The following is a 27,552-nucleotide window of genomic DNA, read 5'->3' as shown; positions in this document are numbered from 1 at the left end:
GAATTGTTGAGTAGCTAAAGACCTATAGGAAGCATGAAAATAGACACGAACTAGATAAACAGTAGGTCTCCCTTGTGACGGGTCGGATATTACGACGGGTATTATATGAGTGGAAATGGGTAGAGGGGACAAGGTGGACACCCACCCCATGTGCTCCTTCTCTCACCCTTATGGGTTTTTTGTGAGACGATATGGTACCCGTCACAAGTTTGTGACGGATACCCTCCGTCATAAGGGAGAATTTGTGTTAGATAAATATACTTCCTCTGTCCCGGTCATTACAAATTTGTATTCAATTGATTTTGATTTTTTTTACAATTTCTGTTATTCATATACTCCCTCTGTCCCTATTATTTGTTGTCCTTTTCTATTTTGGGTGTCTCGGTTAATTGTTATCCTTTTTATTTTAAGAATGAACTTGATGAGCAATTTGATCATTCACACTCAATTTGGTCCACCTGCTATTAAAATAAATTAATTACTAACTGACAAGTGGACCAAATTAAGTGTGAATGATCAAATTACTCATCAAGTTTATTCTTAAAATAGAAAGGTCAACCATCGACTAAGACACTCTAAAATAGAATAGGACAACAAATAACCGGGACAGAGGGAGTATTGTGATATAAAAAACAAGACACCCTAAAATGACGTTAAATAAATGATCGAGATGGATGAAGAATATTCTTCGCTATGTTCACAGTTTGTGCTATTTGTAGAATTGTAGGTCGGATCTTGTGGATTTACGTTAGTTTCAGGATCCATTGTCATCCTAATGCCAACGGCTCAACACATAGCGTTGCAAAACTAATCGGAGTTGTACCCAATCTACATCAAACAGAGGACCTGTATTTGAACCAAAACCCAAATTGATTGAATTAAACTCGAATCAATTTTTTTTTTTTTTTTTAAAAAAAAAATAGGAAGAAAAATAATCGAAATAGATAAAGTATATGTTATTTTATTTTACTTTACCATGAGTACTTTTTTTTCATTTTCTTTATTTTTCGAACTTATAAACACCCCCATCTAATTTACAGGGTTTAATACTAGTTAAAGATAACAAACATGACTTGGGTTCGACTCTACTTGAATCCAAAAAACGCTCCATCTCAAAATAATCTTCCGACTTTCCTTTTTAGTCCTCTTGTAGACTCGGACAGAGTACACGAGTAGTTACTGAATAGAAGTACTCCGGAGCTCCGGTCTCCGGAGTCCGGATTAAGCAATTTCCCTCTCTCCCTTTTTTTCGTCGTAAGTTTTCAATCAATTCAATTGATTATTTGTGAATTTACTCTGACAACTTCAATTCATGCTGTTCAATTCTGAATTGCTATGATAATTCTGATTTTCGAATTCATTAGCATCAAATTAGGAGTGATTAATTACGGTGATTTCGGTAGATTTTCATCTGTCGTTTTAATTCGGAATTGTTCCCAATTTTTAGCCTTTTTCGTTACGTTGATTGCATTTGTAAGCAATTGAAATGAATTGGATGTCGCAATAATTTGTTTACCTTTTTTTTATTATTATTTGTGAGCGACATTTTAATCAAATGTAAATAAATGATTAGAACGGAGAGAGTTTATTCGTTGTCCTAACATGATTCTCAAGTATGCTTTGATGGTAATCATGGTATTAAATGGACTGTTAATGGTGTAGCTGTTTGTTTAAGCCTATGTTTACTCATTATGCTAGAGTACTTCATAAATCATAGAGGAGATTTATGCTTGGAGAACGGGTGGCAATCCATCACCTATGTTATTTCGACACTTCACTTTGATTTTGTCGTGTGTCGGAAATTTTGACACCCTGACATGACATGGCACCTTGACACTTCACTTTGATCGGGGTGTCGTATCAGACACTTTGACACAATATTGCATCCGACCCTTGTAGCCGAGTCTGAGTATCCTAGATCACCACAACGATAAGGCAAGGGATGTGTAGACATGGGACTTAATGTACGCATGAGTTTATTATTAACCACTAAGTCGGTTGTTGGGGTTTCATCTGCCTAGTTTGTGTAGTATTTAAACTTCATCTTCCTGCTTGATTTGCCAGTTGATTATGAATGAAGGGCTTCTATTATTACGGAGTATAATCTTGGGAGATCATTTTGAATGTCTTTGAGATGAAGTAAAATTTTGGCTAAAAAATGCCCTGTTTCCAAACAATGCAAGTTTTACAGGATATGTCGGAAGAAATTGCAGAGTTTCAGAATGCTATGGGAGGAGAGGTCGATGCACTGTCCTACTGTGCAGGATTTAGCAAAATCATACCTGGTGCCCCGTCCCATATCACAACTCATTCAGGCGGCTGAGTGTGCCTTATCAGAATGTGTCATGGTATCATGACTGTACTGCTTACCCCTGCTGCTTCAAGGTATTCTGATTTATCATCAAAATTCTGTATCAGATTCAGTTTCACCTTAACCTTATGTTACTGAACTCTGCTCTTCTAGGAAAAACTGTCAAGTTTTCAGTCTAAGATGAGGCCTCGGAGTATCATACCAATGTCCAAGTGTCAAGTGTCGGACATGGGTATGCAAGCTCATATGAGGAGTCGAAGTAACATAGCCTTTACTCGTGGATGAGTAATTTTATCAACAAATATCTTGTAATTAAATGTTAGTTTTATCCAAAAAAATGATGTCATACACTATACTTAGATTTCCAAACCAATGTTCATATGCATTATCATTACATAAAATTCAGAAAATTTTAACAACTACTACTTGTTTTGAACTACTTAAGTGGATGTGAAGTTGAGATAAATAATGGAAAAGTATTGGGGTAAGAGACAAGATTTTACATTTGTTTTTATTGAGCTAAGAAGACTTATGGTAAATAATAAATTATTACCAAGAAATATTCATGGTTAGTTTTTACCAAAGAAAGCTACTCCCTCCGTCCCGGTCAATTGTTGTCCTTTGGTTTTGGCACTAAGACTAAGGAAAGAGGAGGGGGCCAATTACTAGATGACAAGTGGAACAAATTGAGTGTGAATGATCAAATTGGTCATCAAGTTCATTCTTAAAATACAAAGGACAACAATTGACTGAGACACCTCAAAATGGAAAAGGACAACAAATGACCGGGACAGAGGGAGTATTTTCTAAAGATAGAGTATATTTGACATTCTGACCTCATCAAAGATATGTGCGACGGAGTCTGTTTAAGTGTACAGACTATCGCTAGGCAGCCAAATAGTTCTATATTATTGGTGGAGAGCATCAGGCTCTACTCTTGGTCATTTTTTCTTTTCCATAGCCATAGTCCTTATTTTTTTTGCCTTGGTCATTGCCAAATTAATGAGATTAATTCAAGACAATATACCATGGTGTATGATGTAGGCAGATGGTAATGTATTGTTTGACGAAGTGAAAGCAATTGTTGTGTTGAGCACAAGTAAGATCAGAATATACTTTCCAGTTGAAATTTGAGGCACAAAAGCATAGTGATCACCTTAGATAAGAAGATGTTCGATGTTAAAAGGAATAAGTGGTCATGCCTCATAGATTGTATTTTGAAAGGTAAATTCTACTCTATGAAAATTAAGCATGCGCTATTATATGACATAACGTTTTGGGTTGTAAAATAGTTTTACGTTTTAAAGATGAAAATGACAGAATGTGTAGTCATACCTAAAAAGGATCTGTTGAGAAATGAGGTAGGTAGTGAGAAAGTAAAACTTGCATACGTTACCGGTAAGATAAGGGAGAATAACCTAAGATAGTTTACTTATGTGGGATGACGACCATTTGAAGCCTCATTTATTATGTTATTCTCTTTGATAATGTTCTTACTCCTATAGGGAGTAAATAAAAGAAGAATACCAGCAAGAGAATGTGAAGTATGGAAGTAGTAAGACATGAATAAGAGTGTATAAGAAACATTCAAAGTTGACCTGTGTTGTAGTGTTAAATCTTTTGTGCTGGATCTTCTGTCTACTTGACTCTATTTGTTGGAGAAAGATTGTTTATTGTAATCTTGCTTAAAAGTCTTCATTTCCATAATTTTACTGAATTTTTCTTCCAGTTTTTCATTGGTCTTGAAATATGTTGAAAGCAAATTTGGTCTTGAAATGTCAACTTGCATATATTTCATTCCCACCAAATTGAAGACGACTTAGCATTGTTTTGAAGGAGTTGTGCAATTGAACAAGTTGTGTTGTATTTGGTTTGGCTAAAACCTATAAGATGACTACTATTCCTTGTCATGCTTTTTAAGATATGAAATAGTTTGATGTATGCTCTTGGGAGCGACATTTAAACCATATGAAGCATTGAACCTCACCGCATCTCTCTTTTATTTTTGAAGTTAAAATTAAGTTCACAACTCTACATTTTGATAAGCTGTGAGGTTCTAAATCATCATCTTAAAGTTTAGAATTCAGTTTGCTGTCGCCGCAATTGAACTAGTTGTGGGGTTATATACAAATTACAATGTCATCAACTTTACTTTTGTCTTGTCATTTGGGCAGGCTGCATACGAGTTAAGAAGGATGGGTTTACAGGTAGCAATTTGGCTAATTTTGATATGCATTCCAAGCACTATCATACTATCGGAGACGAATAGCCAGGATGGTCAGTTTTATCTTAGACTCTCTTCTTTTGACCTCTTTCTAATCACTCCGAACTGTTAATGGATTGTTTTTCATGTAGTTACTGTGTTATTAACTTTGAAGCAAATGTGGAAGAATGTTCCACCCTCATGGAATCGCGGAAATGATTCTTGTGGCGGTCAGTGGGAGGGAATCGCTTGCAGAGATTCCCGAATCATTTCTATGTAAGAAATATATTACGTTAATACTATTACCCGTTATCTCAAACGAAGTTTCTGTGTTGAGAGCACAGAGAGCTTGCTTAGTAATAGATGGAAGCCTTTAAGGCTCTGTGATTGCTTTCATGACCCATCATACATACTCTATCATAACCTAATTATAATTTTTTTAATAATTTCTGTCTTCAGAACGCTGTCTAGTATGGGATTGATTGGTATATTGCCAGGTGACATCCAGGGCCTATCTGAACTAGAAACTTTGTACGTTTCTCAATCCTTACACACAAGCGACCGTTAGTAGTCAATAATCATAAAATTTGTTAGTTGTCTACTTGTTTGTCTATTTTATGCACTTTACCTTTCATTTATGTTACTCGGACTTGGTTAGAATCCAACACGGATGCGTGAAGTGTGAGACCTGGCTCTTTTTTTAAAACTGAAAAATTTCATTTTTGGCTTAAAATGAAGTGTCCAAATGTTATATCCATATTCGATTGTGGAGTGTTTGACACGGATATGATGGGTAGTATAAAGAGTTGGAGTAACATAGCCTTTCGTTTTTTAATTTGGTTTATAGTCATTAGTCACCCAGATAACAGAATATATTGGTATGGAATTTAATCGCTGGGAATATTACGCTTTTTGGACACTGAGAATAGGCAAATCTCACTTTTGTGTCTTTAGTTATCATACTCACACTTAACCTGTGATATTTATTTGTGCATTCTTCAACCTTTTTTTATCTGTGGCCTGGACGAGTGAGTTAAAATGTGAGTAGTTTGGTGAAAGTTTAATGGATAGCAATGAGTGAATACCAATAATAAACATGTAATGAAAGTGAATTTTCTTATAAATTTGCTAAATATTCTCATAATTATAAATGCTCCTTAATCGATTAAACATCAAGTATATAGAGGTCACCAAAGTGGGCATAGATACACAGATTACAGAACGAAATTAAAATTCGTAAAATGCTACGGCACCAAGTGAAAATTTCGTAATTGCTTCCATGGGAGAACTGCTTTTTTCGAGCTTTTTGGCTAAAATTTGACACTTCAGTAGTTTTCCAATGAACGTTGAATTGCTGAGAGATCTATAGCCGGAGACAACATATCTATGATGTATGGAAAACAATGAAAAATATTCACTTTGATGTCTTTGCTCTTTAGGTTTAGTCTCTGGGTTGGTCCTACTTTGTTGCCGGGTGGTTTTGCAACTGCACACTAATCCCATTTATCTTACTGTCATTGTATTACTTTCTCCTTTCAATTAGTTGTTCCGTGATCTTACCTGACAGCTACAGTGCTCATAGCATCTTTGTATGGTTCTTATTCTTCTTCCATTTTTTAAAACTTATTGCTATTCTACTCTATGGAAGGGACCTCTCATATAACAAGGGATTGTCAGGGAATCTTCCTCCAGCAATCGGAAATTTAGCAAAACTCACCACACTGTAAGACGAATTGGATAACTATGAAGGCATTATTTTACATGAAAAACATGCATTAAGCTGTACCACTATCATGTCTTACAGGATCCTTGCTGGGTGTAATTTCAATGGCGAACTTCCCGACACTATTGGATCTCTATCAAAGCTGGTTTTCTTGTAAGAACGTAAATTCTGGCCATTTCCAATCAGAATGTTCTTTCAAGGTCATTTGCTATAAGAATGTTAATTCAGGATCATTGGCAATATGAATGTCTATTCAGGATCATTGGCAATAAGAATGATAATTTAGAATCATTTGCAATAAGAATATTCATTCAGGTTCATTTGTAAGGATGTTAATTCTTTCTTAATTTGGTCAAGAGTATATTGGAAAAATTTAATAAAATGACTCACTAAACTATCAACGCTTACATTGTGAAGTAGCAGTGGCTGACACAAATCTTGACATGGTTTAATACTTTAATGATCGTCGCTGGAGACATTCTTGTCTTTTCAGCAGTGCCTGTGTTATTTGAGTCATGTGTTTGTTGTGCTTTTCTAGTCATACAGTTCTACCTATCCATTGCCATTTTCCAGAAGTCTTGCCACTCCTGTTTAGTTTATTAAAATTTCATAAGTTTATTCTGTTGTGCACTCTTGCAGATCACTGAATTCTAACGGTTTTAGTGGGACAATACCGCAAACAATAGGCAAGCTTTCCGAGCTTTATTGGTTGGATCTAGCTGCAAACAAGCTCACTGGAAATATACCGATCTCCCCTGGTCTGGATATGCTAGTTCATGCCAAGCTCTTGTACGTCTGATAATTGTGACTCTTTTCTGGATGCCTAGCTAGTTATGTATTACAAGAATGACATTTTAATTTTTTTTTTTGAGCCAACAAAGTTAACACTTCATCAACTTTTAATTTATTTTTCTTTGTTGGAATTTCTATACTTTGATTTCTAGTCATTTTGGAGGAAATCAACTCTCTGGTGCAATTCCACCACAGCTGTTCAACGAAAATATGAATTTAATTCATTTGTAAGTACCATGTTATATGATTTACACAATGATATATAGCTAAGTTACTTTGACTTGTCTGCAAGTGTCGGACAGGACACGGTGTCGGAGTGTCAGATACGGTTATTTTCCGTAAAGTTTTCAATTTTTTGGTCTAAAATGAAGTACCGAGTCGTAATGGAACTTCGTACCTTATTGAATTGAACTAAACAATTATATTTGGTGTTTTTTCAGGCTCTTGGATAACAATCAGTTTAGCGGCACTATCCCAACAACACTAAGTCTGGTGAGAACATTGGAGGTGATGTAAGTAAATACTAATTACAGATGACTTAAAACAGTCATTATTTAATGATCTCCACATTATCTAACACCATGCTAATCATTAGACGATTCGATTGGAATTCATTGATCGGGTCTGTGCCGTTAAGCATCAACACTCTTATCGTCTTAAAAACTCTGTAAGTGTTCAATTCAAGTCTCATGTACCCTTGCAAAGTAGACCATTACATAAACTAGTGAGGTTTTTCTTTTCTTACGGAACTTTTGAGTTTGAAACTTGATAGAGATTTCCACGATTCTTATACAATGACACAGTTGTTTGCTTTCTAATTTAGGCTTTTGTCTAACAATAAACTGGCTGGCGTGATGCCGGACCTTACTGGCATGAATCTTCTCAGTTATGTGTGAGTACTACACTTCTAACATTATACCCGATTCAGGGATTGAAATTTGAAAACGGTTGGTCCATCTAATCCACTCCATGATAACCAGATTCTAATGTGTTTTTCTTGCAGGGACATGAGCAATAATAGCTTTGAAGTATCAGATGTACCATCATGGGTCACTGCTTTGCCTTCCTTGACTACTCTGTATTCTTCTATCTTACCTAAATGCTTCACATAATCACGTACCTTTCTTTCAATATATTTTCAAAACAAATTTCATAGGATGGTTAATTTCTGGTCATTATAGTCCAATTTTGTTAAAGATTTATGGTACTCCGTATAATTTATACTGGTCTAGTGGTCTCAATTAAATTAGCGCCATAGTGGTCATCAAGTCCTGGTATTCTGGTGTTGTTTGTGTAATGGAAGGAATCGCTGATGTCGTGGCCTTGATTTTAAAAACTTTCACCGATTATATTAGTTATTGTGTGTTGAGATATGAAATTTGACTTGATCTTCCAGATTTTAGTTTAATTGTTTAAATGTATAGCTTCAGTTCCCAGAATACTATCTAGTACTTGTTTTTGGAAATTGCTGCTCTCTGATACATTGTTCTTTTGGAAAGAATGATGGAACAATCTCAAATACAAGGCATAATCCCATCCTCGTTTTTCGGCCTTCCTCAGTTACAGAAAGTGTGAGCATCTCAGAATACTTCTAGTACTTGGAGCGTTATTATTGTTATTATTTACAGCCATTGTTTATTCACAAATATAATTTGATGCTAATGTCTATATGAACGAAGGGTATTGAAGAGCAACAAACTTAGTGGCATGTTGGACCTTGGTGCTGCACACAGCTCACAACTTCAATTTGTTGATTTGCAGAACAACAGTATCTCCGATTACACTCGAAGGCCAGCCGATAACAATCTCCAACTGATGTAAGTATATCCATTATGCAAATGTTCATATAAAACTGTATGATTCACTTCAATCGTGTAAATCATCGCCAAAAACTTATTAGCAATTTAGCACCTATGTTGGTCAGACTCCTTTTGATGTATCTGACCCGGGTGCGTGTCCAAATGTCTAGCTCGACCATTTTTATGGAAAATTATGCTTATTTTGGCTTAAAATGAGGTGCCCAAGTGTCATACTCTTGTCCGAGTGTCGACTGTCCGACATGGGTACGTGGGGGAATTAGAATAGTCAGAGTAACATAGGTTAGCACAAGTATAGGTTTTATTACACGATTTTCTTTTTTCTTTTTTCGAAAAGTTTGGATAAATTTGATTGCGACCACGCTAATATGCTTGGTTCAATCGTGTACTTAATCATCGCAGCCTCGTCGGAAATCCAGTTTGTGGGACTGTGCTCACAGAACAGAGTCAGTTATGCTTCCTCCCCCAATCAAGTCAATCATACACAACACCTCGAAATTGTGAAACTGTTCCATGTACTTCAGGCGGAGCTTCAAGCCCCAGTTGCCATTGTTCCTATCCTTATAGTGGTACTCTTACATTTGTAGCCCCTCAATTTTCCAACCTGCAAAACTTCACAAACTATGGAGCTTTGGAGCGGGCGTTTATGAACGCTTTTTTTGCAAATAAAATGCCAGTTGGTTCAGTGTCCCTCAGTAATATATTCAGAGATACCTCAAACTACCTACACATTACCTTACAAATCTTCCCACTTGGCCAAGATCGATTTAATAGAACCACCATTTTGAGCATTGGATTCATGTTGAGCAGTCAGACATTCAAGCCACCGTCGTTTTATGGACCCTTCACTTTCCTTCCTGCTGAATACACAACCTTTTCGGGTAAAATTTCGTGTTTACAGTGACCTAAGTTTTTTTTTTTGTTTGTAGATTATTTTTTAATATTTTTTTGATTTTTTTTTTGAAAGATGGATCTGAACCTAGCTCTGAAGCTAAATCCAAAACAAGTCGGGTACGCAAAATTCTTGCAATAATCGGCGGTTCCATTGTTGGTGTTATAACTCTGATATCATCGATTTTTGCTGCGAAAAGCTTGATTCGCTGCTACAATGACCGCTCCTGCAACAATGTTTGTAACAATTGTTGTTCTTGGAGTTTTGGAAACCGCAAGACCCAAAAGGACGAAGATGATGAACGACAAGATAAGTGGATATTACAGTTCATACGTCAAAAGCCGCGTCCCTGATTGCATTTATTCATTTTTTATTCTTATTTTTCAACATAAAACGTCCCAAGGGAAAGAATAAGTTTGTATATTATGATTTTGTATGTCGTATGACGTGTCATAAAGATACTTGCTTAAACATTGCAAAATGATGTAAAGTCCAAGTTACACAGCTATACTAAAGCAAGTGGAATTTATATGTAGTTTGGTTCCAATGTGTACTTATTTCAGCCTCGGTCGGAAACCCTGTTTGTTGTACCGTGCTTACAGAACAAAGCCAGTCATGTTTCCTTCCTAAATCGAGTCTTGCAAAGTTTAGAAGCAAGTGTAAGGACATGAGCAAGAGTAAAAGAAACATTCAGAATGACCCTTCGTTGCAGGCTTGCAGGTAAACGTCTTTGCCTTTGAACTCGTCTTCCAGTCTACCATTGGTTGATCTTAGAATATATATATACATACATTGGCCAGTTGGTCTTTGTTTGTCACCGTGCACATTTCATTCCTACTACTATTAGTAAAATGAAGACGACTTAAGCATAATTTTCAGACGGTGTTGCTATTTAATTACTAAACAGCTACTATACTTCAGGATGACTTAGCTTTGTATAGTCTAGAATCTTCCGATTTTCAAGTTTATATTTCTACTACTTTCTTCCTCTTTACTTTCATCTTATCGGAACAAATTGTTTTTAAGAGTAAAAGATCCATGAGTATACGGGTTGCTTTTTGGGTTATTTTGATATGCGCTCCAAGCATTGTCGTACAGTCAGACACAGATGGCCAGGATGGTCAGTTTTCCCTTACACTTTCTCTCATTTTTTTTTTACTTGGTTTTAGTCATTTTGAACCGTAATTTGGGTGTTGTTATGCAGTTGCGGTGTTATTGGCTTTGAAGGAATTTTGGAAAAATGTTCCACCTTCTTGGAATCGCGTAAATGATCCTTGCGGAAGCCATTGGGAGGGAATCGAATGCAAAGGTTCCCGCGTGATTTCTATGTAAGAAGCGTCTTTGTGTTTTCAACATGAGAAATGTTTTCATCGTTTTTCCGTTCATGCATTCTCTTCTTTTCCTAATCTTATACTTTCGGATGGTTTTTATCTTCAGAACGCTATCGAGTATGGGGTTGATTGGTACATTGTCAGGTGATATTCAAGGACTATCTGAACTTCAGACTCTGTATGTTTCTTGATTCTAAACTAACCTTGCCTAGTTTTAACATAACATCAAACATACAAGAATGAGTTTAACCGATAGGATCATGTCTCATTTGTAAGCGCGCTCTACTCGCTCATACTTCCTTCGATTCATCTGATAGTTCGTTTGAGTAAAATATTACTTAAAAAGAAAATAAAAAACGTAAAGAACAAGATGTAATCGAGGAATTAAGTACATGATAAGAGTCGGCCACTCGGCCTGGTCTAACTCTTAACTCTTAAGTTGTTCATCACATGTTAACATCCATTATTTTAGTCCATATTCTTAATTATTTTCATTCTCTAAATTTTTCTTTTTGATTACATTCTACTTGGCAGAGACCTCTCCTATAATAAAGGGTTGTCAGGACGTCTCCCTCCGGCGATTGGAAAATTATCTAAGCTCACCAACTTGTAAGACACAACCCGTATTTCGTAGTACTCCTCCGTTTCAGTCATTTGTTTATCTTTAACTAAAACATCTCCCACATTAAAAAAAAAAAACAAAAAAAAAAAACAAATGAATGAGACGGAGGGAGTAACTTTCATTATTTACCTGTAAAAATTCTAAATTCTAAGGTACTATCTATTACAGGATCCTAGCTGGCTGTAATTTTAATGGCGAGCTTCCAGACACTATTGGATCTCTATCAAGGCTCACTTTTCTGTAAGTCGCATCATATTGATCAGATCAAAATTGGTCCTTAGTTCGGGTATGGGCTAGTTCATTTGGGTCGGGTCAATTTTGTCAAGTTTAGATTTCATATGCTCCTCTTCAACTGATCCAGATTGCAGAAGTTTATACTGTTGCATGACTTTGCAGATCATTGAATTCTAACGGTTTCAGCGGGGCGATCCCGCACACAATAGGCAACCTAACAAAGCTTTACTGGTTGGACCTTGCTTCGAACAAGCTCACCGGAACCATCCCCATCTCAAACGAGACTGCCTCGGGCCTAGATATGTTGGTTAATACCAAGCATTTGTACGTCTGACAATTTCCGACTTCCATGAGTTTCTAATCGTATATAGTCAGCATGACTACTATTTATGGTCTTACAATAAGTTATTGTCAAACACTCAAATCACATCATGATAAATATTTGACCCTCAAGAGTAGTATGTAACTTAAGAGTTAAGACGGTCTTAAGATATTGTTGAGAAGACCGTTTCAACCAAAACCTTAGGTGATGGTTGAGGCCCAATCAATACTTTTATTATCCTAATACACCCCTCACTCGAATGCCCTTTGGGCTTGAAGAGTGGTTAGTGCACATGCACCTCCGAAACTCACTCTCACTCCTCAGATATCGGAGGCTCTAATACCATGTTGAGAAGACCGTTTCAACCAAAGCCTGGAGGTGATGGTTGAGGCTCAATCAATACTTTAATATCCTAATAGATATTGTGTTCACAAAATGCTAACCTTTGCTTTAAATGGGTTTTTCTTTGTTTGAATTGGTATTTTTTTTTTTTTTGAATTCTAGCCACTTTGGAAAAAATCAACTCTCCGGTGAAATTACGCCTCAGCTGTTCAACGAAAACATGACTATGCTTCATTTGTAAGTAACTTGGTGCTTGGTCTTATTTTTATTTATTTTTTTTGTATTTGCAAGTACCGTCTCTTTGTGTTGCTAGCACAAGGGTAAGCCTCCATACACCAAAACCCCTCTTAACCCTGCAACTTGCGGAGCCCTTGAGGCACTGGGGTAACGATAATATTTGTTGTTGCATGATAGTGTATCCTTGAAATATTGAAATAACCAGTGCAAAAATTTCTGATTTTAAGGCTCTTGGATAACAATCAGTTTAGTGGAAACATCCCAACAACATTAAGTCTGGTGAAAACATTGGAGGTGATGTAAGTATCTTATTTACTACTCCTAATTACAGATGACTAATTTAGTTTCTAAACAGTCATTTTAATCTCTATATTGTCTAACACTCTGACACCATTGATCATTAGACGATTCGATTGGAATTCTTTAAGCGGGTCTGTGCCTTCAAGCATCAACAACAGTCTTACTATTCTAAGTGACATGTAAGTGCACAATGCAATTAGGCCTTTTGCTTTACGTCGCAAATAATGTAGAGTATGGACTGTAGAGCTGATAAGATTTACACATTTTGTTTCCTTGACATGTTTAGGCTTTTGTCCAACAATCAACTTACTGGCCCGATACCAGATCTTGCTGGCATGAGTCTGCTCACTTACTTGTGAGTATTGCGGAAGCAAGTGCAAGTCATAGTTGGATATTTTCCGAGTATTAAGGGTAGAATCTCATGTTTGTTTTGTTACAGGGACATGAGCAACAATAGCTTTGAAGTTTCGGATGTACCAGAATGGTTCACTGCGTTGCCGTCCTTGACAACACTGTATGCTAACTATGCTTCATTTACCAATCTCATCAAATAATACGCTATTCCCTATATGTCCATCCATCTATTTACTTTTGCTTTTGGATACGTTTTAAATGTTGCAACGCAGATGTGTAACATTACTAATTACTTCTGTGTTGCTTCAATGCCCAAAATGCTGCAAGTTCTTTTTTGTATTGACGATTTCTAACATAAGGTTTCTTTTGAAAAGAATGATGGAGCGATGTCATATTCAAGGAACAATCCCTGCAGCATTATTCCGCCTTCCTCACCTAGAGAGAGTGTGAGTGCTACTCATTACCAGCGTAGAGCTATTACTGTTCCTGAATCTAATTTGATGCTAATTACCAGCAGATACTCGATTTGTTTCGGTCATTTGTTTACCTTTGTTTAAAATCTCCTCACAAAAAAAAAAAAAAAAATCAGAGGTAAGCAATTGGCTGGGATGGCACGAGTATTTCTGTCTATCATTTGTTTGCCTTCATGTCTATTATGTGTATTTGTGGCATTGGCTTCTAACCTGTGTCTATGTGAACAAAGGGTATTGAAGAACAACGACATTACTGGCGTACTGGACCTTGGTGCGGTGCAGAGCTCACAACTTCAGCTTGTTGATTTACAGAACAACAATATTTCTGCTCATACTCAGAGGCCTGGAGATAAAAGTCTCCAACTAATGTAAGCATATCAGTTACGTATAATCCTCATATAAGACGGTATGACTTACTTTCGTCTGCACGAAGAAAACGTTCGTTTATTGTAGGTATACATAGAGGTAAATGGTAATTAAACAATTTCTTCTGTAACTTCATATTGACACAGTCTTTAAGAAACAAGGTTAAATTACATAATTCTTTAGAGACGGTCTAGTCAATCGGTTCTCAGGAGTCGGGATGCTACAGTTTTTGTGTAGATACTGTAAGAATTCTATTGCGGACGGACTGCACTGAAAAAAACTTGTGTTTGTCTCAATGTGTCCTTTGGATTAACCGGAAATCCAATTTGAACAGACATGCTTACAGACCAAAGTAACTGCATTATTCCGCAGTCCAATCCATCATACACAACACCTCGAAACTGTGCACCCGTCTCCTGTCCTTCAAATAAAGCTCTCAGCCCCAGCTGCCATTGTTCATATCCTTACAGCGGAACTCTTACTTTTCGAGCACCTCAATTAAGGACCGTTCACTTTTCTTGCTGACGAATATACTACATTTTCAGGTAAAATTCGTCACTCTAACACAACTGATTATTTTCGTTGAAAATTCATTTACGTCAGAGAAAGTATTATAAGACAAGGTAAGACAAGGTTTTATTGTAATGAGAATTGATAATTATTGATACTGAGTATTACATGTATATATACTACAGCTATTGAGTTAAATTAGGATAGGAGCCTTTGTACAATCAACTAATTGATGCTATTGCTATATTTACAAATATTTGACAGCAAGAATGATATGATTATGAGGTAAAGATTTGATCTTGTTATTTTGAATTATTGGTTGGTGAGATATTGTTAATACGCCCCCTCAAGTTGGACGTTCGGTCGATAAGTCCAACCTTGTTTCGTAACTCTTGAAATTGTAATTTGTGCAGTGGCTTGGTGAGGATATCTGCGATCTGGTCTTTGCTGGCAACATGGGCGATTCGAATGTTGTGTCGTTGGAGCTGATCTTTGACAAAGTGGAAGGAGATGGCCATGTGCTTCATTCGGGAGTGAAAGATTGGATTTTTGGCGTAGAGTGTGGCGGAGATGTTGTCACAGAAGATTGCAGGTGGTTGGGTGACAGATATACGGAGTTCAGAGAGGAGATTCCGAAGCCAGAGAGTTTCTGTTGTGACAGAAGCAACTGCATGAAATTTTGCTTCGGTGGTGGAGAGAGCGACACCGGTTTGCTTTTTTGAAGACCAGGAGATGGGATTGCGTCCCAGGTAGACAATGTAGCCTGTCGTTGAGAAGTATGTATCTTTATCACCTCCGTAGTCTGCATCACAGAAGGCATGAAGACACAAAGGTGTGACTTTGTAGAGTTGGAGACCGTGGTGTTGGGTGCCTTGTAGGTACCTGAGGAGACGTTTTAGGGCCGTCCAATGGTTGGCAGTTGGGTGATGAAGAAATTGAGCAAGACGGTTTACAGTAAAGGCAATGTCAGGGCGAGTGAGAGATAGATATTGTAAGCTTCAACGATGGCACGATACGTTGATTGGTCATGAACGGGTATTCTGTCTTCTCGGAGGAGTGGGGGTGATGTGGCCATCGGCGTAGTGATGGACTTAGCGTCGGCCATGTTGTATTTAACTAGAAGGTCATGTATATATTTAGATTGACTAAGGTGTAGTCCGAGATTATTCGGAGTAACTTCGATACCAAGAAAATAGGATAGCGGTCCAAGGTCTTTTAGGGAAAAACGGCTAGATAGGTTTGTAATGAAAGTTTGTAATTGAGTTAAATTAGGTCCTGTAATGATAATGTCATCGACATAAATGAGCATGTATATGATGTTGGTCTTGGTTTGTAATATAAATAAAGATGGGTCGGAGATGGATTGACTAAAACCGAGAGTGATAACATAGGATTTGAGCTCAGTGTACCAAGCTCGCGGAGCTTGTTTTAGGCCATAAATAGCTTTTTGTAATTTACAAACGAAATCTGGTTTAGATTGATCAACGAAATCAGGTGGTTGAGTCATGAAAACATTCTCGGTTAGAGTGCCTTGTAAGAATGCGTTGTTAACAAGAAGTTGGCGAATGGGCCAAGATTTTGTTACAGCTAATGATAGGATGAGACGGACGGTGGTGGGTTTAATAACGGGACTGAAGGTTTCAGTGTAGTCTATGCCTGGTTGCTGGGTGAAACCTTTAGCAACTAGGCGGGCTTTATGCTGTTTAAGTGTACCATCGGGATTAAATTTGTTTCGATACACCCATTTACATCCTACAACGTTGTGTGCGGAAGAGCGTGGAATTAAGGTCCAAGTGTTGTTTCGTGCAAGAGCATCATATTCATCTTGCATCGCTTGGCGCCAATGAGGGAGGACAAGTGCTTGTTTGACGGTGTTGGGAAGGCTTGTAATTAAGGTTGATGCATTAGCGGCTTTAGCATATTTTGGATTTGGTTGGCGGATATTATTTGTGAGTCTGGTTTTGACCGTGCGAGGAGGAGGGATGGGTTTTGACCGTGTTTTAGGTGGAGCGGCAACATTAGTGTTGGTAGCGGAAGGATTAGTAGATGTGGCCGTGGGAATGTCGACCGAAGGAGTGCTGACTGGGCCCGTATTGGTGATGGGTTTATCAACATTTTGCGGAGCAGCTGCGGAGGGTGTGCGACGGGAGTAGACATGTTGGACGGGGTGTTTGGATTGTCGTGGGGGAGTAGTGGAGGTCGAGACCGATGATGGTGGGGTGCTGTCAACAAGAGGAATAATCGGAATAGTAAGTGTAGTCCATTCATCGATTGATGGAGAGGGTAATGGTTCCGAGTTGAGTTTTGCAAAGGGATAGATGTCATCATAAAATTTAACATGACGGGAGGTGTAAATGCGATGGGTTTTTGGGTCAAGACAATGAAATGCACTTTGTGTATTGGAGTATCCTACAAAAATGCATGGCACAGAACGGTTTTCTAATTTGTGTTTTGTATATGGGCGAAGCCATGGGTAGCATAGACATCCAAAGTTATGAAGGTTGGTGTAGTCGGGTTCTGTATTGTGAATAATAGAGTAAGGAGACCGACCATTGAGAGACCGAGTTGGTAGTCGATTTATAAGATACGTGGCGGTACTAAAAGCAAAAGTCCAATACTTGTTGGGTAGATGTGCATGATTAAGAAGGGCGAGGCCCGTTTCAACTATATGACGGTGTCGGCGCTCGGCATATCCATTATGTTCGGGAGTATGTGGAGGGGACGTTGAATGAGAAATGCCATTGTTAAGCAAGGTGTTATTTAATTTGATGTATTCGCCTCCATTATCGGAGAAAAAATGTTTTATTGGTTTGTCAAGATATTTTTCGACTAGCGCTTTAAATTGTAAAAATAAACTAGTAGTGTCGGATTTTCGTTTTAGTGGATACATCCAAATATATTTGCTATAATGATCAACAAAAACAATATAGTACTTATAATGGTCGTATGAGGGAACGGGACTGGTCCAAAGGTCTGAAAAAACGAGTTCTAGTGCGGAATTGGTTTTAAATGTGGAGGTCGAAAACGGTAATTTCTTGCTTTTGGCAAGATTGCACGATTCACAATGACAATAATCTGGAATAGTAATTGATAAACTTTTATTAATTTGTTTCATTACATCATACGTTGGGTGGCCTAAACGATGATGCCAAGATAATGAGAGCGGTCCTTTAATAGAGGTGTAAGCTTTCGGGTTTGAAGGAGACCACTCGTATACTCCATCTTTAACTCGGCCCCGGAGAAGAGTTTGGCCCGTTGCTATCACCTTAATAACAAAAGAGTCCTGTGAAAAAACAACAAACGCGTTATTATCACGACATAATTTAGAAATCGAAATTATATTCCTTGACATTCTGGGAACGTGAATTACGTTATTAAAATTGAGTGAATTCAATTGAAAATTACCTATATTAGCAATCGGGACTGCAGATCCATCTCCAATTATGAGGTCATCCGAGCCTGTGTATCGGGACAACGTCCTTTGAATGGACGGGGATTGGAATTAGTGAGAGGCTGAGTTTGGGCAACATACTGGTTGTTTGCCGGAGTCTGATTGAAATAGCGATTTTGGTTGCGATTTTGGTGGTGGCCGCGGTAGGCAGCGTGAGCAGAGGGGGTAAATTGATTTAAGGTTGGTTGAGTTTTAATCAATAATTCATGTTGTAAAAGTTTTTCGTGAAGAGCCTCAAAATTGATGGTGGTGTCTCGGGCTTGGATCGTGTCAATTACGGGTTTATAAAGATCATAGTCGAGTCCTTTTAAAACTTTTGAAACTATGTCTTCTGGGTCAATTAACTTGCCCATGAGAGCAAGTTGATCGACACAAGATTTGATAGAATGGATATAATCACTGATGGATTGTTCCGAGGTTTTAACTATCGAATCTAGGCGGTCTTTAAGCTGCTGAATGTGGACGCGAGAAGGATTCGCGTAAGTATGGGCAAGGATTTCCCAAGCCTCTTTAGACGTTTTTGCCCGAATGATGAGGGTTTGGAGGGCGGCAGTGAGGGTGCCCATTAGAGCACTGAGAATGAGCCCGTCTTGTTTAAGCCAAGACATATAGGCAGGGTTGGGGACTTCCTGGTTTGCCTCATTATTGGTGGTTGAGGACGGAGTTGGTGTTGAGCCATCGAGAAATCCGAATAGACTCAAGCCAAATAAGATGTTTGTTAGTTGAAACCTCCATGAAACATAGTTCAAGGGGGTCAGTTTGATGACATTATTAAGATTCGGTGCAGTAAGGAATTGATTTTCCCGATATGAAGGAATTGATCTTCATGTGAGGATAAGGGGATACAAAAGAGCATTGTAGTTAAACTAATGAAACTAATACGAAACTGAAACTAACACAACCAAACTTGAAACTGAAACTAATACATAATTAAACTGACCGCATAAATACTTATTATTTCAACAGGGCACCATTGGGAGGAAAAACAAGACTTTGGGTGGAAAAAATGAACAAAAGTTGTGGATGAGAGTATAGCAGAGATGGAAGGTGGAGATCTAATATGTAAATCTAAGGGCAGAGGGAGACTTTGGGTGGTACTATTCATTGCTACAGTTAACCCAAGTCCTCCCTTTTTAAGATGTAAGGATATGATATGATATAGTTTGATGTATGTTCTTTGGAGCCACATTTAAACCTTATGAACCTCATCACATCTCTCTACATTTTGATTAGCTGTCAGGTTCTAAATCACCATCTTAAAGTTTAGAATTCAGTTTGCTTTTGTCTTGTCATTTGGGCAGGCTGCATACGAGTTAAGAAGGATGGGTTTACAGGTAGCAATTTGGCTAATTTTGATATGCATTCCAAGCACTACCATACTATCGGAGACGAATAGCCAGGATGGTCAGTTTTATCTTAGACTCTCTTCTTTTGACCTCTTTCTAATCATTCTGAACTGTAAATTGGTTTTATGTCATGTAGTTAGTGCATTATTGACGTTGAAGCAGATGTGGAAGAATGTTCCACCCTCTTGGAATCGCGGAAATGATTCTTGTGGCGGTCAGTGGGAGGGAATCACTTGCAGAGATTCTCGCATCATTTCAATGTAATGTACCAGGCATCTAATAGATGGAAGCCCTTTAAGGCACTCTCATAATGATGTTGCTTTGGTGACCCTTCATATAAACTCTATCATAACCTAATTATACTTTTTTAATCATTTCTGTCTTCAGAACGCTGTCTAGTATGGGATTGATTGGTATATTGCCAGGTGACATCCAAGGGCTATCTGAACTAGAAACTTTGTATGTTTCTCAATCCTTGTACACAAGCGACTGTTAGTAATTAAGAATCATACAGTTGATTAGTTGTTCCGTGATCTTACCGGACAGCTACAGTACTCATAGCATCTTTGTATGGTTCTTATTCTTTTTCCATTTTTGTAAAACTTATTGTTATTCTACTCTATGGAAGGGACCTCTCATATAACAAGGGATTGTCAGGGAATCTTCCTCCAGAAATCGGAAATTTAGCTAAACTCACCACACTGTAAGATGTATTTGATAACTATGCAGGCATTATTTTACATGAAAAACATGCATTAAGCTGTACCACTATCATGTCTTACAGGATCCTTGCTGGCTGTAATTTCAATGGCGAACTTCCCGACACTATTGGATCTCTATCAAAGCTGGTTTTCTTGTAAGAATGTAAATTCTGGCCATTTGCAATACAAATGTTCTTTCAGATTCATTTGCTATAAGAATGTTAATTCAGGATCATTGGCAATAAGAATGCTAATTTAGAATCATTTGCAATAAAATTATTGATTCGGGATCATTCATAAGGATGTTAATTCTTTCTTATTTGGGTTAAAAGTATATTGGAAAAATTTACCAAAATGACTCACTAAACTATCAACGCTTACGTTGTGAAGCAGCAGTGGCTGACATAAATCTTGACATGGTTTAACAGTTTATTCTGTTGTGCACTCTTGCAGATCACTGAATTCTAACGATTTTAGTGGGACAATACCGCAAACAATAGGCAAGCTTTCCGAGCTTTATTGGTTGGACCTAGCTGCGAACAAGCTCACTGGAAATATACCGATCTCCCCTGGTCTGGATATGCTAGTTCATGCCAAGCTCTTGTACGTCTGATAATTGTGACTCTTTTCTGGATGCCTAACTAGTTATGTATTACAAGAATGACATTTTAATTATTTTTTTGAGCCAAAAAAGTTAACACTTCATCAACTTTTAATTTATTTTTCTTTGTTTGAATTTCTATACTTTGATTTCTAGTCATTTTGGAGGAAATCAACTCTCTGGTGCAATTCCGCCACAGCTGTTCAATGAAAATATGAATTTACTTCATTTGTAAGTACCATGTTATATGATTTACACAATGGTATGTATATATACAGCTAAGTTACTCTGACTCTTCTGCAAGTGTCGGAGTGTCAGATACGGTTATCCGTGAAGTTTTCAATAATGGAACTTCGTACCTCATTGAATTGAACTAAAAAATTATGTTTGGTGTTTTTTCAGGCTCTTGGATAACAATCAGTTAAGCGGCACTATCCCAACAACATTAAGTCTGGTGAGAACATTGGAGGTGATGTAAGTAAACTATTTACTAATTACAGATGACTTAAAACAGTTATTACTGATTAATCTCCACATTATCTAACACCGTGTTAATCATTAGACGGTTTGATTGGAATTCATTGATTGGGTCTGTGCCGTTAAGCATCAACACTCTTATCGTCTTAAAAACTCTGTAAGTGATCAATTCATGTCTCAACTCTCATGTACCCTTGTAGAGAGAGATTTCCAGGATTTTCAGGATTCTTATACAATGACAGTTTATTGTTTTCGTATTTAGGCTTTTGTCGAACAATAAACTGGCTGGCGTGATGCCGGACCTTACTGGCATGAATCTTCTCAGTTATTTGTGAGTACTACACTTCTAACATTATACCCGATTCAGGGATTGAAATTTGAAAACGGTTGGTCCATCTAATCCACTCCATGAGAACCAGAATCAAATGTGTTTTTGTTGCAGGGACATGAGCAATAATAGCTTTGAAGTATCAGATGTACCATCATGGGTCACTGCTTTGCCTTCCTTGACTACTCTGTATTCTTCTATCTTACCTAAATGCTTCACATAATCATATACCTTTCTTTCAATATATTTTCAAAACAAATTTCATAGGATGGTTAATTGCTGCTCTCTGATACATTGTTCTTTTGGAAAGAATGATGGAACAATCTCAAATACAAGGCATAATCCCATCCTCGTTTTTCGGCCTTCCTCAGTTACAGAAAGTGTGAGCATCTCAGAATACTTCTAGTACTTGGAGTGTTATTATTGTTATTATTTACAGCCATTGTTTATTCACAAATATAATTTGATGCTAATGTCTATATGAACGAAGGGTATTGAAGAGCAACAAACTTAGTGGCATGTTGGACCTTGGTGCTGCATACAGCTCACAACTTCAATTTGTTGATTTACAGAACAACAGTATCTCTGATTACACTCCAAGGCCAGCCGATAACAATCTCCAACTCATGTAAGCATATCTATCCATTATGCAAATACTCGTATAAAACTGTACTTCATCTGTTCTATTGAGTTGTTTACGTATTCCATTTTGGGCCGTTCCATTTGATTGTTTACATTTCTATTCTTGGACAAGTTATGAGCTTGTAAATGACCAAAGTGCCTTACTTTAAATTAATCCAAGCTTACCCTTTTCACCTTTTTAGTATTTGACCTTATTTGAAATATTTAATGATTTTATTTATTTAAAAAAATTTATTTGTTTTTTCGGATTTATTACACCTTTTTACTTGGTTCACTTTTAGTACTTGATTCACTTTTAAGGTATTCCGGACCCTTAAGTTTTACTTCGGTTTTCAAAATCGTTTTAATCTTTATTCTCGATTTAAAGTCTAAGTTTTAATAAAAGAAATCCGGACTCCCCTTTTGTTTTTCACTTTTTCTTTTCTATATTTCGCTTTTTGAGGTTTGCGTTCACCCATGGACGGTTCTAAAGGATGATTCATGTCAGTCGACCCCAAATCATTTTGGGATTAAGGCTCTGACGTTGTTGTTGTTGTCACCCTTTTCACCTTTTGGACAATTTACAACATGACTCCACCTACTTTAAGCTCTCCTAGAAACCTGAATTCTGTGGCTCATCGACTAGCGAAACGAGCTATGAGATTGTAAGAAAGTTTTCTTTTACCGCTGCCAAAAAAAAAAAAAAAAAAAAAAAAAAAAAGCAAATGTAAACAACTCAATAGAACGGAGGAAGTATTATTCACTTCAATCTATGCCAAAAACTTATAAGCACAAGTGTAGGCATGATGGTCATTCATTGCCTATTCCTTTTTGATACAGATTTTCTTTATGTTGGGATATAAACAAGATGCAACTACACTAATATGCTTGGCTCAATTGTGTACTTAATCATCGCAGCCTCGTCGGAAACTACCTAAAATTTACCTAATTTTCATAAATACTACCTAAAGTTTTTAATTTTGCGAGAAACTACCTAAAATTTCTTGACTTTTGTCGGACACTACCAAATTGAAAAATCCGATCAAATTAGACAAAATTCTAACTTGGAAATATTATTTTTGGCATTGAACATACATTATTTACTATACTTAACCACCGGCAATTGTTTTGATTAGCTACTAACATATTTATTTCAATTTGTTTTACTATAATTTTGACTAATTTGGCCGAGAGGACAAAATTATGATTAATTCGATTGGCATTGTGACTTATTTGTCATAATTTTAGTTAGGGTTTTTCTAACATGTGCCCTTAAGCTAAATAAGGGAAGATTTTCAAGATTATTACACTAATTATGGTAAATATGAGTTTCAACTCTAACTTATCATGAAATATTCTCAACAATATTTCTCTAATTAGATTATTATCATGTGTCCTAAGGCACATGTTAGAAAATCTGTTTTAGTTAATTTGGAAAAAAAAATGTCGAATTTGCTCATTAATTTCAATTTGGTAGTTTTCGACAAAAGTTAAAAAATATTAGGTAGTTTCTCGCAAAATTAAAAACTTTGGGTAGTATTTATGAAAATGAGGTAAATATTAGGTAGTTTTTGACAAAAATCCTCTATTTTAATATTTTTTTGATTTTTTTTTTTGAAAGATGGATCTGAATCTAGCTCTGAAGCTAAATCCAAATCAAGTGGGGTACGCAAAGTTCTTGCAATAATCGGCGGTTCCATTGCTGGTGTTATAGCTCTGATATCATCGTATTTTGCTGCGGAAAGCTTGATTAGCTGCTACAATGATCGCTCCTGTAACAATTTCTGTAACAATTGTTGTTCTTGGAATTTTGGAAACCGTAACACCCAAAAGGACGAAGATGATGAACGACAAGATAAGTGGATATTAGAGTTCATACGTCAAAGGCCGCGTCGCTGATTGCATTTATTTGTTTTAATTCTTATTGAAGAATAAGACTATCCATCACAAGCTGAAGACGATAATCTAGGTTCATTGGTTTTTATCAAAATTGCGATATCACGCCCCCTGTTTTACTTGTTACGCCCCCTACTTTTTCATTTATTACTTTTTTGCCCTTGGACTTGAAAATTAATTAAACTAAAAATAAATATTGTTTTATAGTTATTGATTTTCGGAGACGGTTTTTACATTAGTGTTGAATTATTGTTGTGTAGAGCCTATTAGGGTTGCGTTTTTGTCGTAAATATGCTACGTTTTTTGGTAGTGACAATCGAAATAGTTTAGGGAAAAAAAAAACAATAAACGACGGTGGGTGGGTAGTGTCATGTGAAGTACATGACGGAGCCAAGGCCTTGTCGTGTGACTTACATGACGGTGCCAAGGCCTTGTCATGTGACTTACATGACGCTACCATGGCCATGTCATGTGGGTCTGCGTGATTGATCTGCAGGCCATGTCGTGTATTTCACATGACGGAGCCTGGGCCGTGTCTTGTAACCCACATGACATAGAGGATGTTGGTTTTTTTTTTTTTTTTTTTTTTTTTTTTTTTTTATCGTGTATAATGTATTTGTTTTTTTAATCGGTTTTGTTATTTAAATACATTAAAATAATTTATGTCGAGTGAGGGACCGTCTACATTACTAAATTAATTATTATAAAAATAGTCGCCAAAATACATTTGCGTAAAACGATATTTAATTTTTTCTAAAACTAATTTGAAAGTCCAAGGGCAAAATAGGAATAAATGAAAAAATAGGGGCGTAACAAGTAAAACAGGGGGCGTGATATAGCAATTCTCGTTTTTATTCATTGTTGACGGTGTTGTAAAATGATGCTAATAATCTAGGTTTATATTATTGGTTAATGATGCTAATAATCTAGGTTTATATTATTGGTATTATTGTCGTTCTTCATTGGAGTCATCACAAAATGCAAATGGATAGTGTAAGTGGGGGAAAATGGATCACAAATTCTCATTGAAGACATGACATATCCGTCACAAGTTGAAGACGGATACCATTTTACCTCACAATGTACCCACTTTTTCTCTCTCTGCAACACTATTCATGTGGTCCCCTTTCTCCACTAACCCATTTTGTTACCATTTTATCTCACAAAATATCCGTCACAAATGGTAACCCGTCACAAGGGAGACCAATTGAAAATGGATACCCCCACTTGCCACCCACTTGCATTTTGTGAGAGGGTCGCTATCCGTTTTCAGCTTATGACGGACTATTGTATATTATGCTTTTGTAGATATCGTGTAAAAACTATGTATACTCGGTAGCACCATATCATAAAGCTACTTGCTTAAAGCCTTAAACATTTATTTGTTTTAATTCTTATATGGAAGCTTGCGGTACAAAAACTAGTAGTATAAAACACGCGCACATAACCCTTAGAAGTGCATGCCTTTAGATTTTATTGAAGAGGTTGATGATGAGGTACATTATGTACATAGACGACGTACGTCGTCCGACTTAAAACTATTAAAAGCATAAAAAGGAACAAACTTAAACTAAAAAGACGAGTTAAGATACACGACACGATAAAGTAGAACCACCAGCATGATCGACCATACGTAACATCAACAACCATTATTGGGAATTATTCCAAAGGCCAAAGAGGAGGAAAGTGAATGCATCCTACACTGGGACGGATGCGTGATCATCGTCCCTCATCTCCTGCATGCACACCAACCACCAACACTTGTATTACTATTTAATCACGATTATAGTCATGTGAGATCTTGTTTAAATTATCTATTGAGTACATTATGAATAATAATAATTTTTTATAGTTTTTAATACTCCCTCCCAGTCACTATAATGTTTCCTTTTTCCCGAAACGGATTATTCAACTAATGTTCCTCTTTCTATTTTTAGAAACTTTTACTCTTATTTTATTCATTCCTCTCTCCTATCATCAAACCCCACACAACTCTTTTACTCCTATTTTATTACTTTCCTTTATGTTTTGGCCCCACAATTCTTTATTTAACTACTAATAATTCATCCATCTCTCTTATCACCAACCCCACATAACTCTTTTACTCTTATTTTAATACTTTTCCTTAAGTATTGTGCCCATATCAAATGAGAACAATATAGTGACTGTGAGGGAGTATGTAACAGAAGATATTAGTAAAAGAAAACGAGCATTAATGTACGTGTATAAAGTAAACGTATGATTTGAACAGACTGTTTTAATGACTTGTCTGTAGAGTGTGATGATTTACTCAATTATAACGAACGCAATAGGTAAACAATAAATGAATAATACACCCTAAAATGAAATAGCAAATGATTAAGACGGAGAGATTACCTGAGAAGGTGCTCTTGGTATTCCTGGAGAATAGTAAGTTGGGTTCAAAAAGTTGAGGGTCGAAATAGCAGCCATTTTCACCGAAAATGTAATTGGACTTGTATGATCAACACTATTTTCTTTGCTTTGGTTTATTGCGTTGTATACACTGCTACGTAGGCTTCCCTTCTTTCTCGCTATTTATAGATAAATGAATTTTCTCCGTTTTTTTTTTCCCTATTTTCTCTCACAAGCATTATTATTACTCCATTCTATTCTAAATAACTCTTCCTATTTCTTTTTTCGTCTATTCACAATACTCTAATTATTTCCTTATTTGGCAAACTTTTATACTTATTTTAATCACCACACCCCACAACAATACCCCCACAATACTCATACTTTATCTTATTTTAATCACCTTATCCCACAACAATACTTATTTTAATCACCTTACCCTACAACAATACTTATTTTAATCACACAATACCTTCTCTCTCTCCAATTTCCTACCCCACTACAATACTTTACGTCTTTACCATATAATACTCCCCTCCCTTAATTCTCGTGCCCTCCATAAAAGGGGAGGGTTATTAAGAATAAGAGGGAGTATATTATATATTGCAATCCCTTTTACTTACCTTTTCATTCCCAAATAAATCTACAACCATTCGATTGAATCCAGATTTAAACCGAATCGTTGAAAAAGTAAAGGACCATCTTACAGTGTAAGACCGTCTTATTTTGAAATTTGTGCCGCATGGAAACGTAGCCATCTAATTCACACATACATGCATCACGTGATAGTCTAGTGGGCACAAATTAGAAAAACCGATACTATTTTAATTAATTCTTCAATTCTATCTGTTTTTATTTCCTTGGTTGTATCTAGAGCTGTCAAAAGATGACCCGTCCCGAAAAAACAACCGAAATCCGCTTGAAAATAA

General features: G+C 36.8%; 2 protein-coding genes and 1 long non-coding RNA gene across 20 annotated transcripts; 2 read left to right on the top strand and 1 right to left on the bottom strand.

Annotated features, from left to right (window-relative positions):
• The first annotated feature begins 1,070 nt into the window (after positions 1–1,070).
• LOC141610722 (leucine-rich repeat receptor protein kinase HPCA1-like) lies at positions 1,071–24,496 on the top strand. 14 transcript variants are annotated; one of them, XM_074428953.1, is made up of 18 exons: positions 1,071–1,254; positions 2,192–2,385; positions 4,486–4,588; positions 4,667–4,790; positions 4,974–5,045; positions 6,163–6,237; positions 6,319–6,390; positions 6,877–7,026; positions 7,182–7,256; positions 7,470–7,541; positions 7,625–7,696; positions 7,853–7,921; positions 8,033–8,107; positions 8,529–8,600; positions 8,709–8,846; positions 9,249–9,727; positions 9,814–9,857; positions 9,938–10,267. In XM_074428953.1, exons 3-18 carry the CDS (start codon positions 4,507–4,509, stop codon positions 9,956–9,958), a joined length of 1,692 nt encoding a protein of 563 aa, XP_074285054.1. In that variant the 5' UTR covers positions 1,071–1,254; positions 2,192–2,385; positions 4,486–4,506; the 3' UTR covers positions 9,959–10,267. The 14 variants fall into 14 exon arrangements, with proteins under 14 accessions (XP_074285054.1, XP_074285046.1, XP_074285047.1 ...); XM_074428945.1 differs by adding an exon at positions 3,356–3,535 and having other exon boundaries at positions 9,814–10,267; XM_074428946.1 differs by adding an exon at positions 3,356–3,535 and having other exon boundaries at positions 2,184–2,385; positions 9,814–10,267.
• LOC141610724 (leucine-rich repeat receptor protein kinase HPCA1-like) lies at positions 10,361–16,202 on the top strand. Of its 5 annotated transcripts, none has more exons than XM_074428961.1 (15): positions 10,361–10,458; positions 10,943–11,066; positions 11,176–11,247; positions 11,604–11,678; positions 11,860–11,931; positions 12,088–12,249; positions 12,752–12,826; positions 13,054–13,125; positions 13,231–13,305; positions 13,413–13,481; positions 13,566–13,640; positions 13,855–13,926; positions 14,184–14,321; positions 14,790–14,864; positions 15,243–16,202. In XM_074428961.1, the coding sequence occupies exons 1-14, from the start codon at positions 10,434–10,436 to the stop codon at positions 14,842–14,844; spliced, it is 1,161 nt and encodes a 386-aa protein (XP_074285062.1). In that variant the 5' UTR covers positions 10,361–10,433; the 3' UTR covers positions 14,845–14,864; positions 15,243–16,202. The 5 variants fall into 5 exon arrangements, with proteins under 5 accessions (XP_074285062.1, XP_074285061.1, XP_074285065.1 ...); XM_074428960.1 differs by having other exon boundaries at positions 14,692–14,864; XM_074428964.1 differs by lacking the exon at positions 12,088–12,249 and having other exon boundaries at positions 14,692–14,864.
• A 1,198-nt stretch (positions 24,497–25,694) lies between the features above and the next one.
• On the bottom strand, positions 25,695–26,812 carry LOC141610721 (uncharacterized). The gene is made up of 2 exons (XR_012528394.1): positions 26,627–26,812; positions 25,695–25,986 (listed from the first exon to the last, which is right to left on the bottom strand). It is a non-coding gene; the product is annotated as an uncharacterized LOC141610721 (long non-coding RNA).
• Positions 26,813–27,552: the final 740 nt, after the last annotated feature.

The sequence above is a fragment of the Silene latifolia genome, chromosome 11 (genome assembly GCF_048544455.1).
Source record: "Silene latifolia isolate original U9 population chromosome 11, ASM4854445v1, whole genome shotgun sequence".
Classification (NCBI taxonomy): domain Eukaryota; kingdom Viridiplantae; phylum Streptophyta; class Magnoliopsida; order Caryophyllales; family Caryophyllaceae; genus Silene; species Silene latifolia.
Note: the sequence above shows the minus strand (reverse complement) of the source record. Positions and strands in the feature narration are given on the sequence as shown.